Raw genomic sequence first — 23,290 nt, 5'->3', positions numbered from 1 at the left:
AGATCGAGGTTCATGTGCTCCCCAAAACGTGGGCTGCACCCCGTCCTCCAGAGCAAATGGGTCTGGGGGATGCAGCTGGTCCCTCCAGGTCCCTGTGCTGGGGAGCAGCTGGCTGCAGGCCCCTCCGTGCCCGTTTGCACAGCCCTCCTGGGGAGGCAATAACCTGCTTTTGGGGGGTTCTGCCTCTTGGGGTCTCGGCTCAGGAGGACCTGGGGGTGAGAGAGACCCCACGACCCATGTCCACCCACCTCTATAGGGTTAACACACTCGCTAACAGTAAATAACCCTCTGAGAAGGGATGAGCCCTGTGGGCAGGGGTGGATGAGACCCCCGCTCTGCAGACGAGGTGCTGAGCAGGAGGGCTGCGGGGGCACAGCGGTGACCGGGGCTTGTCACCGCTGCCATAAGGCACATCCCAGGGCAGATGTCTAAACCAGGCTCGTGGCCCAGAGATGCCCCCACTGACTCTGCAACTGCCCCACAAGCACCCAGTTGGTACCTGCCTATCTGGGGCATTTCCAGGCTGGGACCAGGCTTCCCCCTGGGCAAACCTGGGGGGTCCCACCGAGCTGCCAGCCGAGGCTCCGATCCCCTCCTGAACCGCACAGCCGGTCTTAAATCATCGCGGGAAGGCTGGTAAAAGCCTTGGTGCCTTCAAGCATGAAATACAAAGCACTCACCGCCCCCTTTCAGCCTCTTCCCTGAGTGCCCGGCTCACTGCATGAAACCTTTTATATCCCCCCTCCCCGTTTTTCCCCACCAGCCTGGAGAGCGCCGGCATGCCGCCAGCCCCTCCACCAGCAGCACAATCCCAAATTGCTCCCTGCCTTTATAATATTTAAAAAAAAAAAAAAAATAGAAGAGGGAAAACCAAGGCTGCGATTTCCTTTCTCACCTCTGAAATGGTGGGGGGGTGGGTGGGTGGGTGAGGAGGAGGGCTGGGAGGGCAAGTGCACCCCATCCCCAGTGGGGACCCCAAACGCCAACGTGCTGAAGGGTTTGATTTTAATGGGAAGGTCTTGGGGAGGCATTTTGCAACGAGGGAGGGAGCGCCTGCAGATGTGTGATGGGGATGTGGAAAGATCCCCGCGGCTTCGTCGCTGGATCAGCCACTGGCAGAGCCGGTACCCACCGGGTACCGCAGCGAGGGGGCCAGTGGACCCTGGTGATGCTTCCTCCGAGCAGGGATTGCAGCAGGTTGTGCAGTCCCACCGCAGTCTGATGGGGATGGAGGCAGCCAAGGGTGCTGCAGGGTGCTGGGGAGCATCACCCCCGTGTCCTGGTGGCAGTGGCGGGGTGGGGGTGGCTCCGTGGGGCGATGCCATCACGGGCAGATGGGGCTGCGGGAGGGCGGGTGGCGTGGGGCTGTCCCTGGGTGCCGGGGGAGGATGCAGATGGCGTGGGGTGGGATGCTGTCGCGCTGCTATCAATCAGTGGCGGCTTTACCGAGTGCAGCAGCGTCTCTGGGGTGTAAATCAGACCTGAACAAGGCTGATGATTTCTCTGTGAGATCTGGCCCCGCCGTTGGCGTTCACTCTGGCGACAGCATCACGACGGGAAGAACTTGCGTCCCTGCCAGCTTGGCAAAGGGTGCGTGAGGATGGCTGCGTGAGGATGCTGAGCCTGTCACCACTCTCTTATCAGGGGAAGATGCCCCAGGGGAGCCCAAACAGCAGCTCTGAGCAGGCTGAACCCCTTTGCAGTGTCTCCTGTTTTCCACCCTCCCGTGTCCCGCTGATGGAGTCCCAGCCAAGCAGGCATCTCCCCAGCCACCATGGCCTGTGTCTTTGTAGGGAGCAATAAGGCACCTGCAGTTTCTGCGCTGCACCTGCCTCCTTCCCCGACCGGGATTTATCTGTGCAACACCAGCGTTTGCTCCCAAGCTGCCCCAAAGAGAGACTGGGGTGGGGACAAGGGCTCTCTGGGGGGTCCCCGGGTGTCCAGAGGCAGTCTGGCCTCTGCAGGTGGCTCAGCCCCTTGTTCCCATCGTGCCTGGGACAGGACAAGGGATGTGGCTGGGGGGGTTTCATTCCCCCCTCCCCATTTTCCTTAGCATCCTTTCGGTGTGGCGTAGCCCCAGGTAGCACAGCATCCCTGGTGCCCTCAGCAGCGAGGACGATCCCAGGGAGCTGCTTTCCTGCCCTCAGCCCCTCTTTTGGCCACTGCGACAGAGCCCGTTTCCAGTTTCCCCACAGCAGGCAGTATTTCTCCAGTTGCAAGAATTTAGGAATCGACTTCGCCAGGAGCCAGCCCCGGTCTGAGCTCGCTGCCGTTTGGCGCTTCAGCTTTTCCTTCCCATGTGCTTTATTCCCCCTCCCAACGCCGTAGGTGTCCAGTCTCAGCTGGTGCCGCCAAATTGCTTCATCTCTTTCCAAACATTGCCTGCCTGGAAGCCAGCCCAGCCCTCGAACCGTGCCACGCAGGTGTCCCTGTGCCGTGCCGTGCCGTGCCGTGCCCAGCCGGAGCATCACTGGCTTCGCTGCAATTCAGCCGAAGGCACCGCTCTGCCGTCATGGTTTTCTCGCAGGATTTCACCTTCCTTCCCCAGCCACTTGTCCATTCTGCCCCAGGTTTCCCCCATCACCCCGCTCCTGTCCATCCTTCAGCTGCTGCCCCAGAGCTGGGGCACGTTCCCTGCTCCCGATTCCCGCTGGAAGGTGCCTGGATCGTTCCTTCCCTGCTGCGGCGGCGGCTGGGGCAGAGCCTTCGGTGGGGGGAGAACGGGCAAGCTCTCTGCCTCGGCTCATGTGAGCAGCTTTCATCCCTGCAAAAACGTGCTCACATTTAAGGCGTAATTACTGCATGAGTCAGTCATTTCAGCAAACACCCAACGGCTCCGTCCCCACGCGCCCTGATTCCTCCCGCAGCTCCCCCCATTCCGCCCCCCCCCCCCCCCCAGCCCTGCGGATGCCAGCTCAGGGCATCACCACCAGCAGCAGCTTTTGGGCTGGGTTGCGGGGAAGCAGGGCGGGGGACGCAGAGCATCTTGTCCCCCATGAGATGCTCAACCCCTGGGGACACTGATGGTGGCGAAGCGGCCGTGGTCCAGCAGCTGCCTGATGCATCCTGGGCTGGGGCTGCCAGCGAGCACCCGGGAGCAGGGGAGGGTTGGGCGGCTGCGATTATTCAATCTGGAGCAACCCTGACCTGCTGACAAAGGCAGAGTTATTTTTAAAAAGCAACCACTCAGCGAAATTCGCCTCCGCCGCCCGTCCTGCTGCTGCTGCCCGCCGCCGGGGAGAAATCCGTCCCGGGAAATGCTGCTCTCGGATGCCTGAAACAGGGAGCAGGAGCGTGCTCCTTGCTGTGCACCCTCCTGCCCCCCCTCCCCGGGCCCTGCTGGCTTTTTGGGCTGCCGAATCCTTTGTGGAGCGACAGGAGAGTGGCAACCTGCTTTCCAGCACTATTTATAGCTCCACGTGCACGGCAAGCCCAGGGCTCCCTGTGCGGTGGAGGGGAGGGCACCCCCCCACGCATCCCTCCTGGGGCTCCCAAGGCATCGCCCCACTCCCTCCCCAGGCAGCAGGATGGATCCTGCCCAGTCCAGGGGCCTTTTCTGCTGCAGGATGATGCCCGCCTCAGGGATGGCTGCGGAACGGACCAGCGTGGCCCTGGAATCGCCTGGTCCTTGCCCTTGCGCAGGGTGGGAGCGTGGGGCTTCCCCCTGCTCAGTTGATGGGTCAGGAGCAGCCCCGGCCCCTGCCCGTGCGGGGGGGTCACCGTCGCCGTGCCAAGGCCGGTTGGCATCAGGGAGAGATGCAGTCAGCGGAGGGTTTGGCATTTGCAGGGGAAGAGCTGGACCCACTCCAAATTTCCAGGGCGAGAAAGTCGCCCCAAGCCACGCTCCAGCTCCAAACAAATCCTCGGCTCAAGGGGCCGGCAATGCAGCAGCCAGGTGAGACCTCAGCGCTCCCATGTTGCAGCCACCCCCTCTCTGTCCAAAACCACTCGGGGGGTGAGTGGCTAATTCCCAGTTATGGGGGGATCCATTCCGAGATTGCCCAGCAGAGGTTGTGCCCCCCAGCCCCACTTGCCTTCGCTGCCCCGAGGCGGCCACGCTGCCCGGGAGCCCTCCTTCCCTTTTATTGCCACGATGTGAATTAATACCCATTTCCTGAAGCTTTTATGGTTTCCTCCCAAATGGCTCTTACATCAGGGGGATATTGGGTTACAGCAAATACCAGCAGCAGCGAAGGAGCCCAGGCTCTGCCTGCTCCTGAATCCACCTGCGCCTCTGGGCACCATCAGCCTCCAGCCCCGCTCCCCCCCGCCGGTCCCTTTCCCGGAGCCGGATGGATGCTCCCAGCAGCAAATGACGCTGTTGAGATGGTGGGAAACACTGAGGAGCCTCTGGAACCTCTGCGTGGGGAGAGCGGGGCTGGCTGAGCCCCTGGGGGGTGGGGGAGTGGGGGTGGCCCCTGGTTTCGGGGTGGTTTCGGGGTGCCTGGTTTGGCTGCTGGGGCTCCTGTCTCCGTCTCACTCCGAGCGCACGCACACCTCTCGGGCTGGTTACTGTAGAAACGAAATTAGCACGGGGAGGGAATGCAATCCCAGAGCTAATTAAGGTAATTACAGCTTCACACCAGCTGCTCACGAGGTCCAAGGACCTTCTGTAACTTGTGGAGGGGATCAGCCGCTTGGGGGGACTTTGAACTCCAGCTCGCAGGGACCATGCCACTTCCCCGGCTCTTGGGATGGGCTGTCACTCGCCACCGAGGGTGACACCGAGTTGCACGGCCCCAGATGTGCCTCCCAGATGTGCTGGCCCCATTGCAGCAGTGGGGTCCAGGGTGGGTCTGAGGTCCCGGGGGAGCTGCTTGGGAGGGGATTGGTGCTGGGAGGCTGGCGGGAGGTGCTCGCCGAGCCCAGGGCGTCCTGCCAGCGGTTGCGCTTTACAGATGTGTCACTTTGGCTTTTCAACAGGGGACACGCTGACCTGGCGGGGAGGGAAACCCCCTCCATCCCACAGGGACCAGCTGGCTGAGGCCAAGGCGTGCAGGATGGGTGCGGGGAGGTGGCAGCACCCGGGGCTGGAGGGTTGTGGGGCTGGAAAACGGGACATCTGCCCCAGGGTTGGATGAACCCACTGGAACCAGTTAGGCACACTGGGGACAACGCTGGGATGGGGTGACCGACTGTGGGGTCCAGCATGGGGCCACCCCCAGCATCCCGGGCAGGGAGGAGCATCCCTGGGTCTCCCGCAGCCTCCCATCAGCTGGCGAAATGTTCCTACCGAGCGGGTCCCTTCCCACAAAACATGTTTTTTGGAGCCGATTCCCGGCACCAGCCTGGGGCGGGAGCCAGGGAAATGTGGCCAAACATGTTTGTGCGTGGCTGCGGCTGCCCCGTGGCCTGGCTGTGGCAGGGACCCGGGGACGTGGGGGCTCGGCTGCCCGGGGACCCGGGGGGCTGGTGGGGGGACAGAGCTGGGGACAGAAGCGCCGTGAGCCGCGGCGTGTCAGTGCCGGGAGCAGGCGGTGATTCACCGCGTACCAGCACCCTGATATTTATTACTCTGCTTCGTTACGGGGCCGACATGAAATGTGTTACGGGGAGGGGGGGGAAATAAATACAGCGGCGGCACGGGGGGCGGCAGCATCCCCCGTGAAATCTGATGGGTTTCCCCATCCTCCCCCCCGCTGCTTTCTCCGGCTGGTGGATTTTGATGGAGGAAAATAAACGCTCGCAAAAATCACTCTCTCTCCCGGCTTGTCCCCGTTTGCCCTGTGCCTTGGCAGCTCTGCCGGGGTGGGCTGGGACACGTCGAGGACGGGAGCGAGGAGGGAGGGACGGCGGGAGGGGGCTCCCCTGGGATGCTCAGCCCTAACAGGGTGATGGGACCGAACTGGGACCCCCCCTCCTGCATGGGACCCCCCTCCTGCAGCCCGTTCCAGTGGCCTTGGAGGAAGCTGGCCATGATGTGGAGCTGCTCGGGGTGCGCAGGCATGAGAACTGCCCCAGCTCGGTGCAGGGATCAGAGGTGGGAGCGGGGCGCTGTGGGAGGGAGAGGGGGGAGGGAAGGGGACAGATCCCCCCAGCTGGTCCCCAGAGCTCGTCCCCCACCCCAGGGAGGGCGGTGTGGGAAGAGAGAGGCAGTCGTGGTCTGGGGCTGGATCGGATGGAGGGGGACAGATCCAAGGCAGCAGGAGGGATCCAAGACAGCAGGAGGGATCCAAGGCAGCAGGAGGGATCCATGGCAGCAGGATGGATCCAAGGCAGCAGGATGGATCCATGGCAGCAGGAGGGATCCATGGCAGCAGGAGGGATCCATGGCAGCAGGATGGATCCAAGGCAGCAGGATGGATCCATGGCAGCAGGATGGATCCAAGGCAGCAGGAGGGATCCAAGGCAGCAGGAGGGATCCATGGCAGCAGGAGGGATCCATGGCAGCAGGATGGATCCAAGGCAGCAGGATGGATCCAAGGCAGCAGGAGGGATCCAAGGCAGCAGGAGGGATCCAAGGCAGCAGGAGGGAGCTGGTGCAAAGGGACACATCCAGCATGGAGGGACCCGCTGGGTGCGGGAGGCTGGTTCTGCTGCAGGAGATGGAGCTGCTGCAAAGGGACGGGGCTGATGCAGAGGGATATCGCTGAGGCAGACGGATGTGCCTCAGGGTGACACAAGCCACAAGCTCAGGGGTTTGTGTGTGTCCCTCCACCCCCCCACCCTGCCATCAATACGGGGCTGATCCCCTCTCCCCTGGCATCACGGGCAAATGGGCCCATCGCTTCCCCTCCCCCACCCCAGCAGAGCCCCACCTGTGCCTCAGTTTCCCCCCCCAGCCCAGGGGCAGAGGCTACTCCGTCTCCATTTCCCCGCACGCCTCCACGTCCATCCACCCCTCCGGCAGCACAGCGAGGACGGGGGCTGCAACCCCCTCCCGCAGCAGCCGGGAAGGGCCGGAGCGACGCGGGGCCAGCACGAGCTCCCCCCCCCCGGTTATTTATAACCACCTCCAAGTGCCGGTGTGCGGCGGCAGCTCCCGGGGATATTTTTAGCCTGCTGCAGGGAATCACGGTGGCGAGCGCTCAGGAGCAGCAGGAGGGAGGGAGGGAGAGGTGCTGCAGCACGAAGCCCTGCCAGCATCTCTGCTCCGACCCCCCCCGGCCTCGCCGACCTCCCTTCGCAGGGAGGAATCCCCCCCCCAAATGGCTGCAGGGTGACACCCGGCCTTGGCACCATCGCATCCCTTAATGACCTGCTGGGACCCAAGGGACCGCGTCCCCGCGCCACCCGCTGCCTCCGCGCCCCGAAAAGCCGGTCACGGGCAGTGGGGCTGCCCCCGGCATGAGGCACCCACCGAGGTGTGGGGTGCCGAGGGGAGGCTGGTGGCGGGGTGGCCACGTGGGCCTGCGCTGTCTTCTTGAGACGGGAAGACATCAGGCGATGCGCTGTCTGCATCCCTAATCGGCCTCGCTCCCGCCGGCTGCCGCCCGCTCCCCCGCCCGGTGCCGCTGCGGAGGCTGCGGGAAACCCGGGCGAGGGCACCCCCGGGTGCGCGGCTCTGCCCCCCCGCCATGGGTGCTGCCGCTGGCCCCGCTGCTGCGGCCACCCCTGGGTGCTCTGCACCCTGCAGCGCTGGCGTGGCACTGCTGCGTGCACAGGCATGGGCACACCCCCATGCACACGCATGCACACGCACACACGTGTGTGCATCGCGCGCGCAGCAGGGAAGGAGCACCCGTCAGGAGCGCTGGGGACAGCGGTGCCACCTGCAGCAGGGAGGGACCCCTGTGCCAGCGCCAACCCCCGCCCCCCAAGGATGCCAAATGTGCTGCAGCTTCACCTGCTGCAACACCCCCACGTTTTCCAGACCCCCAAACCCGCAGCAGCTGCAGAGCAGCCGCTACCAGCTCCCTGGGCACCCCGGGACCCGGGGGGCTGGGCGCTCAGCACCAGGGCTGGGCACCCCAGGGTGCAGGGCTGGGTACCCAAGCCCAGTGACAGCCACCCCAGGGAGCAGGACAGACAGACACCCATCCCTGGCAGCGCCAGTGGGGTGTGGGGCCGAGGTGTGAAGCGCCGCCCTCCTGTTCCAGGCAGTTTCCCAGTTTATTTTCTCCCCTATTAGATTCCAGCTGGCAGGACGGTGCCCATAAATATACATAAGGGCTCATTTACATGACGGTTTATTCGGGAGCAAATTCCACAGCTGCCTGGCAGACGGCTGGGTGCAGTGGGTGAGAGTTGTGCCCCAAACCGGCCGTGCCTCAGTTTCCCCATCTGCAACCCAGGCTGTGGGGAATGGCTTTCCCCGCATTTTTGATGATCTATTCCTGGAAAGTCCAGGGTGTTATTATCGAGACTATTTATAGCACGGTAAATGGGTTATTAATATGATTATTCGCAGTGTGGCAATGGGTAATTGCCCCCGGTGGGGATGACACCCTGCCTGTGTGTGCGGTGCTGCGTGGGGATGGACTCAGCACCAACCTGCCCGGGGGAAAACTCACCCCAAAACTCCAGGGGGGCATCGGGCTGTGCCTGGCGGGTGACGGGGTCCCACGGCAGAGCCGGGGGCTTGCGGCCGGTGGGGGGGTTTGGCGCTGCCGTGCTCTGGTGCTGGAGTCCGGCTCTTGTTTCGATCATGATGATTAGCTGAGTCACAGCTGGGGTGCTGCTAATTAAATGTATTTCTTAATTAACAAGATCACAGAGAAGGCCTGCCAGCCTGGCTTGGCTTTCAATCACAGCTGACAGAGGCAGCTGCGGCCACGCAGGCACGGCGGGCCTGAGGTGTGACAAGCATCCCGGCGCTCGGCTCTGCCCCGTGGCCGCCTCCGCTGCTCTCCCACCCCCGCAGCCCCTTTCCCCACGCAGCAGCGGCGGGAGGATGAGGAGGGCTCGTGCCCGGCATCACCCAGCCCTGGGTGGGATGAGTGGGGTGGCCTCAGCCTCTGGCTGTCGCAGCCCCGGGGTGCAGCGAGCGTGTCGGGGCTCAGCGCAGGGCTCGGCCACCCCCTGCTCCTGCCCCGTGACTCAAGGGCTGCTCCACGTCACCCCCGTCCCTCCCCGCCACCTGAGCCCTGGCCGAGCCTGGCTGTTCATATTAATAATAACCCCCCGCAGCTGCTATTCACCGACCTCGAAGCGCAACCTGAAGTAACCCCCATCCCGCTCCCTGACGGGGAAATCTCCGCTCCTCATCGGATGGGGAAACTGAGGCACAGGAACTGGGGCAGGAGCAGTGCCAGGAGCTTTCCCTGCTCTCCCATAGGGCCTGGCTTGGAAGATGGGGCAGCAAAACCCCAGGGAGGTACCCACAGCCCCACGGCGATGCACGGCTGGCTGAGCCGGCGTGGGTGGAGAGGGTTTTCCTGGCTGGGAAAATATATATAAAAAAAAAAAAAAAAGGAGGGGAAAAAAAAAAAAAAAAAAAAAGAGAAATAAATAAAAGAGGCCATTCTGCCCCCCCCCAGCCTGAGTCCTGCTCCACGGCGATGGGCCGATAGCCCCAGCAGGGATATCCTCAGCAGGGGCTGAGCTCTCCAGGGGGATTTCGTGTGTCCTCGCCCACCGGCGCGGGCAGGCGGCTGCGCTGGGGCTTCTCCCTGGCTTTGGCAGTCTGGTCATGTCCTGCCGGGGAGAGCAGCAGGACTGAGTCACGTTCCAGCAGCAGCAGTGACTCACGGCCGCCCCAGCCTCCCGGGGAGCAGCCGGCACATTGCAGAGATTCCTGGATGGAGGCAGGAAAATAAAATTAAATAATAACAACTGCCAGCAGCGGCCCCCCCCCCCCCCCCCCTTCCTTCCCCCAGCCTCCTGCAACACAGGCGCAAACAGCAAATTCCTGCGCCACTGGGAAACACCTCCCGCCTCGCCAGACGCGAGATGCACGACCTGGTTCTCAATTGCACGAAATGCCCTTTGCCAGCAGCCCGGGGGCCCCCCCCAAAAAGGAGGTGGAAGATGCAACACCCCCCACCCCCCCCCCGCCAAGGTCCCCCCACGCCCGGGGACACCCTGCAATGCAAAGAGGGGGTGCAGCTGGGTGGATGCTGGGGAACCCCCTCCTGCCTTGCATTGCTGCCTGGGGGGTTTGGGGGGGTGGGTGTAGGGCAGGGTGAGGGTCCCCCAGCCCTAAGGTTGCACAATCCTGGCTGTCACTTTTTGGGGGGAGAGGGCATCATAGATATTTTTGCATCATTTAGCATCATCACCCATCCTTAAATCGCCCCACCCAGGGGGGTGCCCCCAGCCTCGGGGGAGATGGGGGTCCCAGGTGCCCCCCCGCAGCCTGGGGCATGGCGGGAGCGATGCTCTGGGGCAGGGCTGCGTTGCGGCTGCCTTCGGCCTCGGTGTATCTATTATTTAAAGCGCTCGGCGGGCGCAGCGGAGCCCCCACGGGCTGGCGAGGCTGCGCGGCGGGGAGAGGCCATGCTGCCGCAGCTCCGGCCTGCGCAGCCCCAGCCCCAGCCCCAGCCCCAGCCCCGCGGCGCTGCGGCGAGGGCCACGCTGCCAGAACAGCCCGTGGGGCTGCGGGCTCAGCACCGGCGGGCACAGCCCCTGCGGGGGGCACAGCCCCTCTAGAGCAGAGCAACCTGTGGAGCCCAACACCTAGAAAAGACGAGCACCGCCCCCCCCCCCCCCCCCCCCCCGCTCCCTATGCAGCCCAGCTCCTACACAACCCAAGCCCAGGCGTTACAGAGCAAGAGCTACCGCCGCAGCGATGCAACCCCCTAGAGCCCAGCCCCTATAGGGCAGGGAACTCCACCTCACACAGCAGAGCGCAGCCCCTATAGGGACCTGCAATTAGCAAGAGAATACGCCCATAGAGCAGTCTCTATAGAGAGGGAGTGAATACCCTGTAAAGAAACCCCCTATAGAGCCTGTCCCTATAGAGCAAAAGCCCCAGCCCCACAGAGCAGCTCCCAAGCAGCCCTGCAGGCTGGGGGCGGGTGGTCTTACAGGCCCATGTGGTCCCCACCCTGCCCCCGCGCTTGGGGGGCACGTGGGGGAACTGGCCCTGGGACCTGCCGAGCCCCTGCGTGGGGAGCAGGGGGAGGCGACACCGGACCGAGCCCCGCAGCAGGGCGCAGGGGGGGACCACAGCGCACCCCTACTCCTCCGTGCCCCTGGCAGCCCCCTCTCTGCTCGCTCCATGCCCTTGACCCTCTCCGCATCCCCCTTCCCATAGCGCGGGATTTGGGATGAGCGTGGGACAGCGACGCCTCCAAGGTGCCGGCCGCCCCGCGCCCGTTCCCCTGCCGCGGGCTGGGTTTTCTCAACGAGGGGTGGCCCAGCCCCCCACGGCGGCGCGTGGGTTTCATGGGGTATTTTGGTCAGTGCTTACAAGAAGAGGCTGCGGGGAGGGCTGCGGCCAGGGGGATTCCGGTAAGTGGCCTCGGAGCCTTCCTCATTCTCAAGAATAGGAAACTGCGCGACTTCTGCACCGGGTTTCACTTTCTACGCGGGGAAGCGAGAGGCCAAACCACTCTGCTTGACCATCGCCGCGACGCAGCCAGGGGACCAAAAAAAACACAGGAAGAGAAAAATCCATCAGTGCGTTTGCACCATGTCTGGGGTGCTAAAAAAAAAAATTTAACTAGAAAAGCAGAGTAGGGGAATCACACACACACACACACACACATCCCTCCCCAGTGAGGTGGGTCTCCCACCAGCCTCTTTTAGGGATGCTCGGGGATGCCGGGTGATGCTGCCTTCAGGCAGGTGCCTTCGGGGATGGCACGATGCTGAGTAACCTGCCTGGTGCCCCATCACCCCTTGGTCACCTCTTGTCCCCAGCAACCCCTCTCCCGCGACACATATGGGTGCTGCAGCGGGGCAGTGGTGCTGGAGGGTGGCTGGGGGCTGGGAAGGAGAAGGGCAGGAGGTGGTAAAAATAGCACCCAGGTGCCCTCTGCCCCAGAAGTGATTTCTCGTCAGTAAACAGGAAATCTATTCTTAGGCCCATTCATGAGCTGCAGGCTGAGGGCAGCTCCACGCTCCAGGCTTGTTTTGTTCCTCAGTGACACAGAGGTGACGCCGAGGCGGAAGGCCACCATGCAGAACCTTCCAGCCCCGCAGGCTTCCCCTTTGCCTGCTTTTTCCCCCTCCCCGACCAGCACCCTGTGCTGCCCAGCTTTCCCTTGGGTGCTGGGGATTCCCCTTCACATGAGGCGGTGGTGGGAGGTGAGGGTGGGTTTGGGGTGGAAGCTGGTTGCTTCTGGGCTCAGCCCCAAAGTGGGTGGCACCCCGAGGGACAACTGCTTCGGCAGAGCTCTCCCCCCGACACCTAGCTCTTCGCCCGCTTCCATGATGGTGTCTCTCAAGTTGGAGGAGATGAAGCTGCCAGTTTGCCCTTTCCTGGGATGAGCTGAGCTGGGTAGATGGAGGAGGATGATGCTCACAGCTTTTTCCAGGCTCCCAAAGCCCCCCAGAGTGTTGATGGCTACGATTCACCTTTGCTCCCCCATCCCTTCCCTGCGGGTTGTCCCCATTTGCAGTGTCTGGCTCCAACTCGCTTCCCACTGCCCATGGATCCGTTTAGCCTGTGATGCTGCTGGGCTCTGCCCGAGGGTGCTGTGCTTCCGGCTGGTGGGCTGGAGCTGCTGCGTGATCCGGGTGCAGGCAGCAAGCCCTGCCTGCTAGGGAGAGCCCTCCCTGCCTGCCTGGGATAGCGGGCTCCCGCAGCTCCCCGCACCGGGCTCCCGCATCCCATTTCAGCCTCTGCTGGGCTCAGAAGAGGCAGCTTCTGCCTGGGCAACATTTTTTGGGAGCTAAGGAGGATGCAGAGAGAAAAACGTGGGGCTGCAGCCCACAGCGCTGTGTGAAACGACCAGAGGTGCTCATTACGCTGATGATGGAGAGGGGAATTCCCTCGTGTCGCCCCAGCATTGCTGCTCAGCACCAGTGCAGCAGCATCACCTGCGTGACCCAGCCTTGTCCCAGAGCATTTCCCCCCGAGGAAACGAGTGACCAAGAGAGGTACGAGGGTGGAAGGTGCTTGTGAGCAGGATGGGCTGCACGGTAAGTCTGTGACGGGAGCGTGGGCTGGCTCAGCACCGCAGGCTGGGGGTGTCTGTGGTTAAGGGGTACCCCCACACGTGGGACTGCAGCAGTGTGAGGCCAGGAGCGGTGACAGGCTGGGAGAGGGACATCCCAAATCCAGCACTAGGGGCCCTGAGCCAGGTGAGGGTGACCTACAAACTGGGTCTCTGCAGGGTGCCAGACCGGGGCTGGCTATGGGTAAGGCGATGTGGGGCGCCGGTGACAATTCCACAGGGCGCTCTGGTAAATACCCTCCCACCCGCCCAAAAAAAAAAAAAAAAAATGCTCCTTGGACCGCACAGGGGGATTGCAGGTAGGATTTATCGCAGCAGTCCCAGCTCCAAAGATGCTTTCCCAAAAGTGGGCATCCCCCCTGCGGCATCCCCCGGCCGGAGCCGGGCCGGGAGGAAGGCTGAGGCGGTGCTGCCCCCGGGCGGCAGCCGGCGGTACGGCACAGCACAGCGCGCTGGGGACAGCCGGGCCGCAGGGGCGCAGGTCCCCCCAAACCCCTGGCTCTCCCTCCACCTCACGGCTCGGGGACCCCCATCGCCTCCGGCCGGTGCAGAGAGCATAGAGGAAGGGGAAGGGGGATCTGGTTTGTCTGTGCGGTGGCAAATGTGCCCCCACCTTGTCCTTTACGTGAGGAAACCCCAAAACGCAGAGGTTCGGGACCTGCCCGAAGCCAGCCGCGAGTGGGACGGGCAGGGGGAGGTCTGACCCACCAGGCAGCCCAGGAGGTGGCCATGGCCTCATTCTGCTTCATTGCAGGAGTCCACGTCCTCAGCCTCCTCCAGGTCCGTGATGCCTGCGGCGGAGCGCGCCATGGCCCTCATCCAGCGCCGTTTCAGCTCCTCGGTGTCGGCCACAAAGGTGTAGAGCTGCCGGGATTGTGCCAGCTGGAAGAGGTGGCGGGAGTGCTCCTGCGGCAGGTCCCTCACCTCGTAGCCCAGCAGCGGGATGGAGGTGTGGGCTCGGACGTCCTGCCAAGAGCAGAGACAGCGGTGAGAGGCAGGGGATGGGCACACCGGGATGTCCCTTGCAGGTGGTGCTGAGCTGGGCCTTACCTGGGGGGCCGCGTAGATGTACAGCACGAGGGGATCATCCTGTGGGATCACGAACCAGCCCCGCATGCCCCCCTTGCCGTTCTTGTCCAGCAGCTGCAGGGAACTGCACAGCAAACTCCTGCCTGATACCTCTGCAGCTCCCTTCTGTCAAAAAACCCCCCCCAAAATCCCTAAATACCCAGTGCGGGAAGCAGCAAGGGCGTGAAGGTCCTTTCTTAGGGAATTCACCGCCTGCCCCACAAAACCCCCCAAACCAGGGGCAGGTGAGGGGTGGTCCTGCCTGTGAGGGTCCTGCTGAGATCCTGTAGCGGGGGGAGTCCTGGATGCCCAGTCCTGGGCTCAGAGCAGGAGGGAGGGCGCTTAGCTCATCCACCAGCCCCGCAGTTAGCAGGGACCCTCCAAGTGCTGCAGGAGTGACTCCCACCCCTCCCGCTGCAGGCGCGCAGCCAGGCTGTGCCAGCGAGGCTGGGGACCAGGGTGGGTGGCAGAGCTCAGAGGGACAGGGACAGGGGAGCAGGGCCCAGGGAGGATGGGCAGAGAGGGGCAGCGCTCACCTCCAGGATGCCTTTGTGCTTCCCCTCCCGGTCCTCAAGCATCAAGTGGCCCGTCAGGAAGACGTAACACTCCTGGCACACGCGGTTCAGGCGGTTCCCATCATACTGTAGCTCAGCCTTGTAGTCAGAGCAGCGAGCACACACCACCTACAACCACCAGACAGGGACACTGGTGAGACTGGGGCAGGGCTGGGGGATCCCAGAGACAACTCCATGAGGAGCCAAGGGGCAGGAGCAACCCTGAGGCCGGGGAAAGGGGTCCAAGGTGTAGGAGAGGTGAGCTCCTGCCCCAGCAGCACCCAAGCGGGCCAGGAGGGAGGGAAGAGGGGGGGACGAGGCAGCTCATGTATCCACAAGCTCGACAGTGGTGCCTCCGGCGCACGATAGCATTGAAGGGCTCCTTGCAGCGCATGCACATGGTCACCAGGTTGTCTCGCACCCACTGTGGAGCTCGGCGGCCCAGCTCCTCTGTCTGGGGGTGGGAGACTGCATTGCTGGGCCTGCTAGCCACGGGCCAGGAGGTTTTAGCCCCTCTGCTCTCACCCCTTCCTCTCCTCAGTCCTTCTCCCCACCCGCAGCCTCCCTCCAGCTCTGTTTAGCTAGGGCAACAGGGACAGCAAGGTGGGCTCTGCTGAGCTGCTGTGCAGAGGGGGTGCCGGAGGCAGACAAGGCACGAGGAGGGCAGGAGGGTTACCTTCAACGCGGGGGTGCCCGTCTCCAGCCCAGGTACTGCCGTCTTAAAGGTCTCAGTCCTCTTCTCCTTCCTGTCAATGGCATCTTGGAAGGCCTAGAGGGGAAGACAGGGCTGGAGGGGCAGTTGCGGGGGCTGCCCCTGACACAGGACATCCAGCTGGGGTGAGTAAGGTGTGCCGCCTCTCCCAGCACTCGGTGGTACCTTGATCCAGGCGTTCATCTCCTCTTCAGACCTGGGTACAAAGAGGGAGGTGGATAAGCCGTTGTCCCTCCTCCTTGAGGGTCTGCAGAACCCTCCCCCCCTCCCCCTTACCTGGCTTGGAGCTCCAGCGTCCGCTGCTTTCCCGAGACCAGGAAGGTGTGAGGGAACTGTGTGTCATTCAGCTCCTGCACCTGAGAGAGACCGAAGAAAGGATGTGGAGCAACTGAACCCACCTCCAGCACACAGGGACCCTCCTTCATGATGTGGGGGACAGGGACTTCCCCCAGGCACAAGCCCTTCAGTCCCTTCAAGCCTACAAGCACAAGATTTCGCTGCTATTTAAGAAGATCAGCCTATAGCTGCCAGCCCTCCTCACCCACAAAGCCACCCCCGGCTCCAGCTCCTCCCTCCTTTCCGAGGAAGCGCAGGGCAGCAGCCACATCACACCCAGAGCAGGGCGCGTTTTGGAGAAGCCGCGGCCTGGGGGAAGCACAAAGACAAGGTGCTTGTCTGACCTTCATGCCATCCACGTTGATGCGGAGGTGGACCTGGAACTCAGCGCCCACCTGGATGACCTTGGGCACGCAGTACAGCAGCATGTTGTTGAACTGGGCAGGGAGGGGAAGAGGGTTGGTTGGTGCTCAGGGCTGGGGGCTTCCCTGGGATCTAGGACCCCCACCCCCCTGGGGCTGAGCAGGCCCTTGGGAAGAATCCAGCCTACCGAGTGACTGCTCCTGCCCCAGCCCTCTCCCCCCTGCAGAGGCAGAGCACTCTGGGAGCGTGGCACACCCCCAGGGGATGTCATCTGCACCCAGGGGATGTCATCCCCCAGCTCTGAATTCATCCCCTCTGTGTAGGGATGACCCAGCGACACCCCGTCCAGGCTGCGCTGCCCCTCTCCCCATTCCCATCTTATCTGCCCCCTGCCCCTTTCCCTGGGCATCCCAGCTCCCACCAGGAACAGGTACTTCTCCGATGTGCTGTTGTTGCGGGTGGAGATTTTTTGGATCGGCCCCTCCTTGATCAGCTCGTTGGAGGGATCCACAATGTCATCCTCGAGGCCCAGCCGCTGGTAGACCACCCAGAGGTTCTGCAGCCGTTCCTGAGGGAGGCAGAGGGACCTGTCCGTGTGGGGAGCCGAGCAGCCACAACCCTGGGTCCCCTCCATCCCCGCCTCCCAGGCCAGCTGCTGAGTACTGGGAGAGGTGGCACAGCACTCTCACCCCAGACTGATCTTCGAGAGCAGCTCCCAGCCTCAAACAGCCAGTCACATCCTGGCTGATATTGCAGACATGACTTTCCCAGGGTGATGGGGTCAGTCATCAAGAACAGAATCCAGCCTCTTCTGCTGAACCCACAGTGCTCCTGTCCTGCTCAGGGCATGGCTGTGTCCACTGAGTCGCACAGCAATGAGGCCACGAGGAAATCCGGCAAATCACCGTGCCACGAGCCACAAGACACTGCCAGCTGGGATAGGCACTCACCATCTCGGCGATAGCTGCGTTTGAGTGCTTGGCCACCATAAAAACCATCTCCAGGGCCTCTGCAACAAGAAGAGAAAGAGGGTGGAGGTTAAACACTTGCTAGGGAGCTGTGGAAGACAGCCCCTGGGTCTCTCCCTGGGGGGGGAGGCCCGCCTGTGGTGGCTGCTGTCCTCCCCTGGACACAGCCTCAACGGCCCCGGAACGCGGCACAAGCCCCTGGGTCCAGCCGGACTGGGCGGTGGGCTACAGTCGGGCCCCCGGACCCAGAAATCCAGTTCGTTTACCACCCCATCCCAGCAGGACTGGGAGCCTGTTATCCGTAGGGGTCTGACGGCCCCTCGGCCACTGCAGGTCTCCCTTGGGGGATGCTCTGGAGGGACTGTCCTTGTCCTGAAACACCACCCACCCACCCTGCTGGCTTCCACAGACCCCGAAAGGGCAGATTAACCCCCTTCCCTGCTAGAAAAGGGTCAGACTGTGAGGTTTATCCAAGGGCACGGGGCAGCTGGTGAGAGAATCCAGGTATCCCAATGCCCACGTGCAACGTCAGGGGCTGTTATTTCCCCTGTGAACCCACTTTCCCAACCCCCACAGCGGGGAGAGCCAGACGGAGCCCTTACTCTCTGCATCATCCCGGTCTGGGGATTTGGGTGGGAGTTTTCGGACATATTCTTTCAGGAGGAGTTCGTAGCGTGGGATCCTCTGCACAGGTTCCAGCATGTGGTGCTGCAGCGTTAGATTAGCACAGACCTTCCTCTTCTGGGGAGAGCCACCGCAGACGGAGAGAGAAACAGTGACCAAGGCAGCTCCCACCCCCCGCAAGCAGATTTTGGGGAGCACTGCTGCGGTCCCCCACCCTGCCATGGCCCGTTACCTGGATGTCAGCAATGAGCTCCTGGAAGGGTGGCGATTTTTCTGACCAGACAGTGATGAGCTCCACGGCCTTGTCGAAGTTCTTCACGTATTCACCGTACATCTTGAGGAACGGCGCAAGTTTCTGGATCACATCCCCAATCCGAGGGTTGCAGCTCCTGCAGGATGGAACCACAGACCGCCAGCTTCCTCAGTCCAGCGGGGCAGACAGACAGCGAGGGATAAAGCGAAGGGACGGCTTGTGCACGGTGGAGGACAGAGGTTTTTAGCGTTGTGACCTGCTGTGTCCCCCTACAACTTCCTGCTCTCCAGAACGGGAACGTCTCCAGCTTGCAGCCAGCCTGGGCACACCCCTAAACCACCTGAAATGTCACCCCCCCTTTTCAGAGATACCCTGCTCTCGGCTGGAGTGTTTTAAGGAAGTGCTTTTCAGCACAAGGGCACTTGGAGCTGAGATCTGGTCCTGGTAGGAGACCAAATTCATCACTGCTCCTCCACCCTGGCAAAGCCACCCAGGCATCCTGCCCTCCCCTTCCGCAGCTCACCAGTCCTCCATGCGCTTTTGCAGCTCCGGCAGGAAGAACTTGGCGTGGAACTGGTAGATGGAGGAGATGTTGGAGAAGATCATTTTCACCACCTCCTCTGGGACTGTCTTCCCATTTTTGGCTTCTTTCATGAGCTCCGTATAGAATATCTGGAAGAAAGAAGGGGTGAATAAAAAGGGTCAGGAAAACACTTGAGGATCCTCCATTCCCTCTCCGAGACCAGCACATCGCCCAGGGAAAAGGCCTGACTCCGAGCAGGAGGGAAATCCCAGGCCTCCAGGGAGAAGCAGGAGGGAAATGGAAGGCTTTGCTGGGATAAAGGTGCTCCCTGGAGCTCTGGGGTATCAGAAAGGCAAAGGCCAGACCCATCCTCTCGCCATGAAGACCAGCAGCCCAACGTGGCTCGTATCTATACAGCTTCATTCCCTTCATATCTCGATAAAACAGCCCCTGGCTTGTGCGTGCCCTGAACCGAGCCCACACACTGCCACAGGGTCCAAGCCCCACTGCAGAGTACATGAAAATCGGTGAGTGCGGAGCTACGCTGTGGTCCTGCCTGGTCCGTCAGCACAGAGTGGCCGAGCTGTGCTGGTGGGGGCAGGCGGCAGCAGGGCTATCACCTCCCAGGCTTGCGTGGGCCTCTGTGCTCCGCAGCTCACCTGGTCGAGAAGGTGGAGGCGGTTGACGTAAGCCTGCTCTGTCTCCAGCAGCTCCAGAGCGATTTTCTTTTCCTCTGGTTCCTGCAAGGGGAGAAGGGCTCAATTTCATGGGCAGAGACGTGACCCCCACCAGCCTGAGGGGATTCAACTCTGTTCCCCGCTGTTCACAGACCACAGCCCAGCATCAAACTGGACCCTGCTCCATGTGAGGGCAAGGGAAGGACCTCTACAAGGTATGCAGTGAAAACAAGGGTGAAAACAAAGCCGTTTGGGGGCTGTCAGGAAGCCTGGCTCATGGCCTCGTGGGTCACCCCTTCCTCTCTGCCTGTTTCTCCCAGAGCAATACAGGGATAGAGATCCAGAGGAGTGGCGCAGGGTGAGGTGGGTTAAGCCCATGGTCTATAATTGCACCTAGTAATTAAAGGCAGTCCTGCAGAAACCTGCCTGCAGATGGCAAAGGCCAGCACAGCCCCAGGGATGCCCTGAGGTGGACCTGGCTGGGTTCACCTGTGCATGTGACCCCCACAACGTAGTTATATCAGAGCTGGAAGAGACAAGGTCTGCTTGGGTCTATCTGACTATGGGGAATTTGTGCCTGAAGCATCAGGGAAGGGGCCACTCCTCTGTCACCACATGCACCAGCCCTTGCAGGGCCAGCAGAGACCTCCAAACCCACCCAGCCCATGTGACTCCCTGCCTGAGCGTGGGCACCCACCAGCCTTGCCTGAGGTGCCTCCAGAGCTCACCTTGCTGCCAGGCGTGAGGCCTGGGTCCTGCTGCCTCCTCCAGTTGTCCCCACTGATCTTCTGTCGGAAAGAACGGAGGCATTTGAAGCTGAGCCCCCGCCGACCCTGCTGCTCCTCCTCCTCCTCATTCTCTTGCTCTGCTTGGTGCCTGGCAGCCATCTGGGAGAAGCTCTGGCTGGCAGGGGATGCTGGAAGCTGCTGAGGCTGGCTGGCTGCAGCAGCAGTCTGGTCGTGCGGAGCCTGCTTCTCCCTCCGGGCAAATTTGCTAGCCCTGCCAGAGAGGAATTGGCACGATCAGCTCACCCATTCCCCCAGCACAGCCTGAGCCACCCAGCTCAGAGCCACCATCCTCAAGCAAAGACAACAGCCACAGCAGCATCCCAGCACCGATGCTGCTTTGCTCCGCTACAACCCCGCTGATACAGACCGGGGTCCGACAGCCCACGCATCCTCCAAGGGGCCAGGATCCAGCCTCTCTTCTCCCAGGGCCTCATGTTGATGTGGTCAGTCCCTGTCCTGCTCTAGAAAAGCACGACTCTGCCATTTATCCCACCCACAGCTGTTTTGCTTTCCGGAGCACAGCCCTACCCTTTGCGGTGCTGGCACGGCTCTGGCTTTCTGCCTGCTGCCACCATGGAGCAAAAATGGGGAGCCAGCAGCCTTGGGCATGAAGCTTTAAAAGCCAAAGAGCCAAGAGGTGTCATCCAAGAGGAAGGCTTGCATAGGTGGTTTTGCAGAGTGGTAGTTTATTGGCAGTTTTCTCTCTTCCCTTTTCTGGCAAAGACAAGGAAAACAGGTCCAGAGCAGGCGTGGGGAAGATGCCACACAGGGCACAGGCTGTGAAGATGACAGCGAGTGGTCTGTCATCTGAGCTGGTGTCTGTGGTAAATTGCTCTGGGCAGAAACTGGAAAGACAACCACTGGTGGCCTGCAGACAGGCGTGGGATGAGGAGGAGGGGAAAAACGGGACGAAACTGGCCATAAAACTGCAAAGTTGAGGACAGGAGATGACTTGAGGGGCAGACACTCCTCTGAAGAGGGATGCAGGTCCATCCCCACACTGATAAGCACACATCTGTGAGCTCAGGAGTGCACCCACAGCCACGCACACGTCCCCTCCCGTCCATGGGGCTGGCATAACCCTCCGTGACACAGAGGCTTTTCTGTCTCTCCCAGTGCCTCCCAGATCTGTGGCAGCCTAAGCACACTGCTGAGATCCAACAGGGAACTTCTCCCTTTCTATTTGCACTGACTTGGGCTAAACTGTTTTCTGTTCCAGGCTCTCCAGCTTCCTCTGAAAGTTCTACGTTACTTTTATTTCCTCTAAATCAAACACACACTTCATGGTAAACAACAAACATGCTGCAGCAGGGCAATGGAGCCAGATCAAATGCTGCAAACAGTTCCAACACAACAACATCACTGGCCAAATTTCAACTGTGGGACCATAGGGACAACCATGGTGCTCTGGAGCCACCCAGAGCACAAAGCCCAGGGCAAAGGATGTAGCAGAGATGCAGGCAAAGCTCCTGGAGCAGAAGGAAATCTTGTGGCTGACCATCTTTAGGAAGTGCTGCAAAACTCATCTGCCCAACCACCCAGCCTCATTAAAGCTCGCTAAGAGCACCTCACTGACCCACGGGAAGGCAAGATTTGGTACCCTGATTCAACCGATGGGGAAACTGAGGCATGGACCACAACGATAACTTGCCCCAAGCCTCAGAATTATTTCCCACACCAGGGGCCAGGCAGATCCCCTTGCTCTGACCCTGGCACCTAACTCTTTCCTCCCTAGGATCCACATCACTGCAAACAACTAGACAGTCCGAGGCTGGTGCCTGAGGCTTGGATCCTCCCAGATGCTCAAGCAGTTAATTCCCAGGGAAGAGCCCTGCCTACATACCAAAATCTTTTTGTCCACAGCAAAAGGAGAAAAAGTGTTCGCCAGCCAGGCTGACTGCAAAGGTGCCGAGCGTGGAGGCAACCAGCACGCCACGACCCAACCCCAAGCCAGGCGCGGAAACCTCCAGCTAAGTCAGTCACAGCCTGCTGAGGTTTTCACACTTCACCGCCTGCAGCAGGGGGAAGACGCTGGGGCAGATCCAGGTGCTAAAGAAAAGCAAACCACCGCCTAGCAAACCGCTTCTCCACAGCCTCCAAACCACCTCTACGCTTTCTTCCTTCCAAAACCCATGCCATACGGAGCCCTAACGCACCCACGGCACCCAGGACCCTCCCTCCTTACCACTGCCCTTCAAACATAGCTGCCAGGTTCAACACGCTCCGGTGATTATCGGCCTTTTCCTCCATGGCACCGGCTGGGAGGGGGTCCTGGGTGTGAAGGAGCTGCAGGGGCGGGCGCTGATGGCTGTGGCTCCCTTCTTCTCTCTGCTTCGAGGTGTTTCTGGCACCCAGAATATTGTTTGGGGATGAGGGCTTGCACAAGGCAAAGACCATCCGCTGTCCTTTCTGTGGCAGGAGAGCTCGGCTCTGGGTTGGCCTCGAGGGAAGAGGAAAGAGGAAGCGCAGCAGGTTGCAAGTAGGAGAAACGCTGAGAAAACGCGGGGAGTTTGTTCATTTGGAGGGCCCTTGCCGCGTGCCCCAAAGCGGCGGCAGAGCCGAGCCCAGAGCGGCGGCGGGAACGGTGCAAGGGCCCGAGCTGGGCAGGAGGCCTGGGGAAGAGCCCGGGGACAGGGGAGCTGCAGCCCCCCCGTGCTCTGCGCCCCGGGAGCCCACACAGGCTGTGTGCGGGTCCTGCTGCCCGGAGGGGCAGGGGGGGAGGGAGGGAAGGGGCGAGGGGTGTGAAAGTGCCACAGGCCCCACGGCCACCCCCAGCTGCCAGCCCCCACCTCACGGGCAGCCCCCCACAGCCAGACCCCCACTGCCAGCCCCCCATGGCCACCCCCAGCTGCCAGCCCCCACCTCACGGGAAGCCCCCCCCCAGCCAGCCCCCCACTGCCAGCCCCCCACTGCCAGCCCCCCACTGCCAGACCCCCACAGCCAGCCCCCCACAGCCAGCCCCTCGCTGCCAGCCCCCCCCCAGCCAGACCCCCACTGCCAGCCCCCCACTGCCAGCCCCCCACTGCCAGACCCCCACTGCCAGTCCCCACAGCCAGCCCCCCACTGCCAGCCACCCCCCAGCCAGCCCCCCACTGCCAGCCCCCCACTGCCAGACCCCCACTGCCAGCCCCCCACTGCCAGTCCCCACTGCCAGCCCCCCACTGCCAGCCCCTCACGGCCCTGCTGCTGCAGCCCACCCTCTGAGGAGACCCCACAGCGGAACAGGCACCGGGCATGGCCCCACCTCGCCACATCCCGCCCGCTGCCCAAGCCTCGCTGCCTCCTCCCTTCCCCGCCGCAGCCCTCGCCCGGCCGCGCTGCCCCTGTCACGGCCTGTCGTGGCCGCGCCGTCCCCTCCCTCACACCGTGGCTCCGTCCCCCCTCCCGCCATGGTTCCGCCCGCGCTCCCCCCACCCCTCA

The 23,290-nt window shown here is 62.3% G+C and overlaps 1 protein-coding gene across 1 annotated transcript; it reads right to left on the bottom strand.

The window, feature by feature from the left end:
- Positions 1-988: 988 nt before the first annotated feature.
- FGD2 (FYVE, RhoGEF and PH domain containing 2) lies at positions 989-23,261 on the bottom strand (the record flags this gene model as incomplete). The annotated part of the gene is given in 19 exon segments (XM_080367896.1): positions 989-13,970; positions 14,055-14,198; positions 14,609-14,755; positions 14,955-15,080; positions 15,303-15,395; positions 15,504-15,534; positions 15,615-15,694; positions 16,019-16,111; positions 16,459-16,605; positions 16,988-17,046; positions 17,608-17,746; positions 17,862-18,018; positions 18,406-18,554; positions 19,065-19,145; positions 19,811-20,081; positions 22,056-22,162; positions 22,164-22,319; positions 22,322-22,361; positions 23,236-23,261. Coding segments are annotated over 19 exon segments (2,277 nt in total). The 3' UTR covers positions 989-13,739.
- Between the last annotated feature and the right edge of the window lie 29 nt (positions 23,262-23,290).

This window comes from Falco punctatus (genome assembly GCF_963210335.1).
Source record: "Falco punctatus genome assembly, chromosome: 17".
Lineage (NCBI taxonomy): Eukaryota > Metazoa > Chordata > Aves > Falconiformes > Falconidae > Falco > Falco punctatus.
The sequence above is the reverse complement of the archived record's forward strand: the minus strand, read 5'-3'. Positions and strand labels throughout refer to the sequence as shown.